The sequence below is a fragment of the Lepidochelys kempii genome, unplaced genomic scaffold (assembly GCF_965140265.1).
Source record: "Lepidochelys kempii isolate rLepKem1 unplaced genomic scaffold, rLepKem1.hap2 scaffold_229, whole genome shotgun sequence".
Taxonomy (NCBI): domain Eukaryota; kingdom Metazoa; phylum Chordata; order Testudines; family Cheloniidae; genus Lepidochelys; species Lepidochelys kempii.
Window position 1 is genome coordinate 69,633 of NW_027333625.1, and position 7,383 is coordinate 77,015.

The following is a 7,383-nucleotide window of genomic DNA, read 5'->3' on the forward strand; positions in this document are numbered from 1 at the left end:
CAGACAGGCATGGAGAGGGCACAGGGAAAAGGAGAGAGAGAGACTGACAGGGTCCGTGGGATAAGAGTTTTGAAAGAGATTTCCAGCTCCCTCATCTGCCCAGACAGATGTATTACTGCACTGTGGGGAGAATCACTTTCCTGTGGACGAGACGAGGATCAGACAGAGGAAAACCCAGTTCCTGACTCCATGTCCCTCCTGCTGGGGTGTGGCTGTCATGGGGTCAGTGTCAGAGGGAATCCTCGAAAGGGACTCCTTTGGTTCTGCTTTTTTCTGGGATTGCGTTCAGAGACTTTGTTTTGGGATGCGGGAGGGAGAAAGGAGGTTAAAAGTGTGTCTGTGGGCCTAGCCTGGCAGGAGGGCCCAGGTCTCTGCTGTAATCCAGAGATTGAGCATTTTCTCAGTACGGCAGAATCTCGGATCTCGCTCTGCAGGGAAAGAGCCCGGGGGAAGCGTGATGTGAAATGAACTAATGCCCGTTCCTAAACTTCTGCAACAGCCCTTCTTGCCCGGCCAGGTTGCAGAAAGACGCTCATGTTTCTTTCCGGTTCATCCCGTCCTCCCATGGGACAAGGCAGCGACATGGCTGCAGAGGAGCCAGCTCAGGTAGGGATTATTGTGGGGGGTTCTGATCTGTTCCTGCAGGAGGGAGAGGGACAGGAAATACACGGGAGAGGGGAAGGTTTGCACCGTCTGGTTTGGAGGTTGGAGTGGGGCAGGAAATGCACAGGGTGGAGAAAGGGAGGAGGCCAGGGGGTGGCAGACCTGCTGGGAGTTGTTTAATAAGTGGCCTAGATTCTAGGAAGAGACCCATGAGGTTCGGAGGTGGAAATGCTCCAATCTGGTGAACAGAAAATAACCTACCTAGATGGGGCTGGGAAAAAGGACCAGACTCGTAGTGCTGGAGCCTGACCCAACTAACCAGCGGGTGCCTTGAAATACGAAGGGGGAAGCCACCAGTCAGGCTTAGGGGAGATTCCCCTGCTTCATATCCAGCTCTAGGAGTGGCTAAGTCATTATGCAAGGTAACCTATTTCCCCTTGTTTTTTCCTGCCCCCCCATCCCCCCGACGTTCTTGTTAAACCCTGGATTTGTGCTGGAAATGGGCCACCTTGATTATCATACACATTGTAAGGAGAGTGATCACTTTAGATAAGCTATTATCAGCAGGAGAGTGGGGTGGGAGGAGGTATTTTTTTCATGATTTGTGTGTATATAAAAAGCTCTTCTACACTTTCCACAGTTTGCATCGGATGAAGTGAGCTGTAGCTCACGAAAGCTTATGCTCAAATAAATTGGATAGTCTCTAAGGTGCCACAAGTCCTCCTTTTCTTTTCACAAGGAGGAGGGTGTTGGGCTTCCTACAAGAGATCTCTCCCTAGACCCTGCTCGGGGCAGCATCTCCGGTATCAGTCTGTGGCTAGTAGGTGTGTGATGGATCTGCTGGGAGAGAGGAGGGGTGTCTCTTCGCCCCCTCACCCTGGTATTTCCTGGGTGCTCTGAGTGGGGTGGGGGTGGGATTCTCTTGGCTGCGGTCCACCCAGAGTTTCCGTTTGATTGTCTCCTCTCCCCCACGAATAGTGGGGCTGTGAGTGGGGCAGCAGGTCCTGAGTGTGGGGCTCTGGCTCTTTCAGGGGCCGGTGACCTTCGAGGAGGTAGCTGTGTATTTCACCAGGGAAGAGTGGGCTCTGCTGGACCCCACTCAGAGAGCCCTCTACAGAGACGTCATGCAGGAGACCTATGAGAATGTGACCTCGCTGGGTAAGGATTCCTGTCCCCTCGGTTCTTGGAAGGGGAACGGAAGTGATGAGGTTCACGCCACCCCCACAATGCCACCTCTGCTCTGTCCTGTTCCAGCATCACCCCAGCATGCCAGTGACACACACACGACCAGAGACCCTCCCCTGCTGCTGAACGCTGTGGGAAGAGAGCACAGGAGCAGAATCGCACAGTGTCAAATATCTCCTGTTTGCACAAGTAAAAATGGGGGTTAGGTCCAGCATAACGAACAGAAGCTTCCTACCCCTGGCCTTCTCTCAAACCCTGAGCCTTCTCCACCCAGACCAGAATGTGCTTGGCGTGTAAGAAGCAGGCTGCTGGGGTCAGATGGGCTGGTCCAGGGTTACTGATCACACAGACCTTGAATGCTGGCTGGGGGAATCCAGACAAGGGAGCTCCAGCAGCAGAACATTGAAACTCAGCCAGGATTACAGATGACACAACTCCTCACTGCTCCGGATTGCCCCGTGCATGGGACAATGGCCTCGGTTGCTGGTGAAAATCCTTGAGACCTGGAGAGTTGCTCCCCCATCCGCATGTGCACTAGCCACAATCTACCTTCTCTGCAGACTTGGTTTTTTGAGTCCCTCATTCCTGAAGTCACATGACCCCGATTCTTATTTTTCACATTCTGCTTTTCTAGACTATTTAGAGTCTGTTGCTTCTGAATGATAGTTTCTAATTTCCCAGTGTTCTCCACACCCAGGGATTTTCCTACTCCCTCCCATTGCACTGGACTCACTAGGTTCCCTGGTATTTAAGAATGGCCACACTGGGACAGACCAAAGGTCCATCTAGCCCAGTGTCCTGTCTTCCAACAGTGACCAGCGCCGGGTGTCCCAGAGGGAATGAACAGAACAGGGAATCATGAAGTGATTCATCTCCTGTCACCCATTCACAGCTTATGACAAACAGAAGTTAGGGACACCATCCCTGCCCATCCTGGCTAATAACCATTCACGGACCTGTCCTCAATAGATTTCTCATGGTGTTTTTTGTTTTTTTTTTGTAACCCTATTATAATCTTGGCCTTCACAACGTCCTCTGGCAAGGAGTTCCCCAGGTTGACTGTGCATTGTGTGAAGAAATACTTCCTTTTGTTTCTTATAAACCTGCTGCCTATTAATTTGATTGGGTGATTCCTAGTCCTTGTGTTATGAGAAGGAGTAAATCACACGTCCTTATTTACTTTCTCCACGGCAGTTTTGATTTTATAGACCTCTCTCATATCCCCCCTTTGTCTCTTTTCCAAGCTGAATAGTCCCGGTCTTTTTAATCTTTCCCCGTACAGAAGAGTTTCATACCTGTAATCATTTGGGTTGCCCTTTTCTGAACCTTTTCCAATTCCAATATATCTTTTTTTGAGATGGGGCAACCACATCTGCAGGCAGTATTCGAGATGTGGGTGTACCATGGGTTTATATAGAGGCGATAGGATATTTTCTGTCTTCTTATCTATCCATTTCAGAATGATTCCCAACATTCTCTTTGCTTTTTGCCTGCCATGGCACACTGTGTTGATGTTTTCAGAAAACTGTGCCCAGTGACTCCAAGATCCCTCTGTTGAGTGGAAACAGCTCATTTAGAGCCCATCATTTTATATGTGTAGTTGGGATTTTGTTTTTCAATGGGCTGCAATATGGTGCTATCCTGACACCTAGTCCTGCTGAGATCGTGCATTCAGTGATATCCCTGCCCTTCCTGTTCCCGTTCTCATAAAAGAAGAAGAGCATCCAAATGCGTGTTTACCTTCATTCCCTCAGCAGTCCTCATGCGAATCCCTGATCGGTTCCAAAGTGCATTAAAACCTTTGTTAAAGGGTTACCTCCTGGTGGTTATCAGGTCCTGTGAGTTTGTAGCCCAGAAAGACCCCCCTCAGTCAGCTCAAACTCAGCTGTTTATCCCCCAAAAGTCTGTCGTCTTCAGTCTTCTGAATGAGGGGAAATCCGTCACTACCCCTTTCTGCGTTGGGTAAAGCTTCAAAAGGTGGAGCTCTGCATAACCAGCCTTGAGATCTGGCATTCATCACCCTGTAGCGATACCAGCTTGCACAGGAAACCCATCCCGCAGCCCTTCCTGGTATCATGTGGCGCATCTCGGCATCATAGTCTGTGAAGAATTCATGCTTTCAAGGGTTGGCTTAGATATACAGATAACAGTCATAATTAGGGCAAGAGTTTGCAGGCAATGAAAAGAGAGTAATTGACAAACGTGAGCAATATTTAATCCTTTAAAGCCTGAAAGTGCCTTGGGGGGAGGGGACAGGAGCCGGCTGTGTGGGGGCGGTGGGGCTCAGATACTGGGCATTGAGAGCCTAGAGCCAGCTGTGCGCTGGAGAGACGGGGCATGAACCAGCTGTGTGCAGGGAGATGAGCAGGGGAGAGGTGCTGTGGACACGGCCGCGAGCAGCTGTGAGTGCCGTCCTCTCTGCAGCATGATGAGAGAGCCTGGCGTCCCACTGCCGATCCCAGACTTGTATGAGGAGGGAAGAAATTGGCAGCAAGTCTCAACCGCAGCCAGCCTGTGCCCTGGGGAGGAGACGGGTGTCTCCAGGGAGAAATCTGGGGGATTGTGACCCTGCATGCCCCACCCACCCTCTGATCAGCAATTCCGGATATTAACGGTGATTCCAGAAACAAAGAGTAATTTTGGGAAAAAATGCAGTCCTAGCGACAATTTCCGGAAAACACTGGCCCTGGTTGTAACATTAAATCCGATAGTCTCAAGATCTAGGCCTGTGTTGATTAGATCTGTCACTCTGCCTTCACGGAGTTCACTCTGCTGGTGGGTTCTACCCCTTCCCCCATTGTGTGTCTGCCTTGTCTATTTAGATTGTAACTTCTTCAGGACACGGGCCATCAACGCTTCTCGGTTTGTACTGTGCCAAGCAAAATGAGGACCCACTGTTAGTTGGCCCTTAGGCAGTAAGGTAATGAATATGATTTATAATAATCATCTCCTGGCACTTTGAGCCAAGGAAGCCGGCCTTGGGACGTTACTACTTAAAAGTGAGCTGGGCTTAAAAGCATGGAATATTCTTTGTGACAAGTATCCCACAAATTCCACTGACCTCCCTTGTTTTCTTTGCCTTGAGCAGGGTTTCCAGTTTCCAGAACTGATGTGATCTCGCAGCTGGAACGAGGGGAGGAGTCGTGCGTCCCAGACCTTCATGGTTCTGAGAAAAAAGTGCTCCCGAGAGCTGCCTTCATAGGTGAGGCATTGGTTAAACCAACCCCAAAACTGTCGGTGAATACAGGAAACATTTGGGATGCCCTACAAAGAGCTTGTGAGCTCTCCAAGTTCAGGATTGTTCCCTGCAGATGTGGAATCGTTAGGCAGAGGTCACTCATGGCTTCCCACCTATCCTGACTGAGAACTGGCAGCAGGTCCCTCCCCAATCTCGCTGTCCCCTGAGATTTCTTCTGAGATACGGACCCAGAACTGATCCCTTCCTTTCTCTCCTCTGGGGAAGGTTGAAGGGAAAATCAGCTCCTGATAGGTTTGATCTGTCCTGTACATGTTTTCGTTCCTTCATCCCTTTTTCCATTCTTCTCTCTGAGATTTCCTTTCTCTCTGGCGCAGGCAGAGACTTACGTCTGGATTCTCTCGGTCTCCCGTCAGGTGTTGGGATGGTGAGTGAAAACGAGGAGGAACCCCAGCAGGAAGACGCTGAGCGAGTAGAAGCCCATGGGATGTTGTCAGGAAGGTCCAAAGGGAATGATTCTGGGAGCTGTGCACGCCCAGAAAAAACAAAAGCCTGTGAGAGTCAGCAGAGGCCAGAGGAAAACTTCGGTAGCCAGTCAGACCTTATTACACGTGAGAGAATGAACTTTGAAGGAACACGGTACACATGCCTCGAGTGTGGGAAAAGCTTCAAAGGGAGCTCGGACCTTCTCACACATCAGAGAATCCACACGGGTGAGAAACCTTACGCATGCTGTGTGTGTGGGAAATGCTTCAAGCAGAGCTCGCATCTCATTGCACATAAGAGAATCCACACGGGTGAGAAACCTTATGGATGCCCTGAGTGTGGGAAACACTTCAAGCAGAGCTCAAACCTTATTACACATCGGAAAATCCACACGAGTGAGAAACCTTACGGATGCCCTGAGTGTGGGAAACACTTCAAGCGGAGCTCACAACTTATTACACATCGGAAAATCCACACGGGTGAGAAACCTTACGGATGCCCTGAGTGTGGGAAACACTTCAAGCAGAGCTCACACCTTATTACACATCGGAAAATCCACACGGGTGAGAAACCTTATGGATGCCCTGAGTGTGGGAAGCACTTCATTGACAGTTCATCCCTCCTCTCACATCAGCGAATCCACACAGGGGAGAGGCCCTACACATGCTCTGAGTGTGGGAAAAGATTCAATCACAGCTCTACCCTAATCACACATCAGAGAACGCACACAGGAGAGACCCCCTACATGTGCTCTGAGTGCGGGAAAAGCTTTAATCGGAGCTCTGTACTGACCACACATAGAAGAATCCACACAGGTGAGAAGCCTTATGGATGCTCTGAGTGTGGGAAACGCTTCAATCGGAGCTCATACCTTATCATACATCGGCGAATCCATATGGGTGAGAAACCTTATGGATGCCGTGAGTGTGGCAAACACTTCAATCAAAGCTCAGCCCTTATCACACATCAGCGAATCCACACAGGAGAGAGGCCCTACACGTGCTCTGAGTGCGGGAAAAGCTTCAATCAGAGCTCTACCCTAATCACACATCAGAGAACGCACACCGGAGAGAGGCCCTACACGTGCTCTGAGTGTGGGAGAAGCTTCAATCGGAGCTCAACCCTTATTAGACATCAGAAAATCCACATGGGAGTGATCTGTAACAAATGCCTTGACTAGGGCTGGCCAAAGGTATTTTTTTCTTTTAAATCACATTTGCTAATTCCCACTTAGTGATCTGTGCCCCATCTTCACCGTGGTTACTCAGCTCCCCCAGATGAGTTGCCTGCTTCTGCTTTTTGCAGCTCACCCTTCTTTGGGGTCAGTCCTGTGATGTTTTCTATCAACTCCTTTCCTTTTGAGTCGAAGGAGCGTGTGTCCCTCCAGCCAGGAATGTTCATCAGCTCCAGGTGGGGGAGAGAGGTTTGTTCCCAACAAGCTACACTGAGGCAAAAACTACCCGTGCCATACATCCACTAGGACTGTACATGGCGTTGGCTGCTTAAGTTAGTGATCTTGGTGTTAAAAGACAATTACAGTTGTCGTGCAGATGCAGCCGAGGTGCAGTGGTTGGCATTAGCTTTCCCCTTGACCTGACCTAAACTCCATCACTTTTCCTAGTCTAAACAAACCCTGAGCATCACAGTTATACTGTTCCCCCATTTAAAAACAATTGTTAGTCATCAAGTTCCCCCACCAGGAACATATTGTTTCATTCCCAGTTGTCACAGTTCATCAGAGTGCTGTTGCTTCAGGTTTTCCTGAAGGCAGATATTTTTACTCCCGTTTTCCTCCCTTAAAATATATTGAAGTATAACAAAGAGCAGGAATAGGGAAGGGAGAGGGAAAAATGTCTTTTCCCCTGTGTAACAACAGAAGAACATAGGGTAAATCAGAGGGATTCTCCATCACC

General features: G+C 49.5%; 1 protein-coding gene across 1 annotated transcript; it reads left to right on the forward strand.

Annotated features, from left to right (window-relative positions):
* Nucleotides 1–5,603: 5,603 nt before the first annotated feature.
* On the forward strand, nucleotides 5,604–6,650 carry LOC140904567 (uncharacterized). The gene has a single exon (XM_073326990.1). The coding sequence runs from the start codon at nucleotides 5,604–5,606 to the stop codon at nucleotides 6,648–6,650; it is 1,047 nt and encodes a 348-aa protein (XP_073183091.1).
* Nucleotides 6,651–7,383: the final 733 nt, after the last annotated feature.

Coding starts and splice junctions, on each gene's coding strand:
- LOC140904567 (XM_073326990.1), top strand. CDS start 5,604: ATGAACTTTGAAGGAACACGGTACACATGCCTCGAGTGTGGGAAAAGC.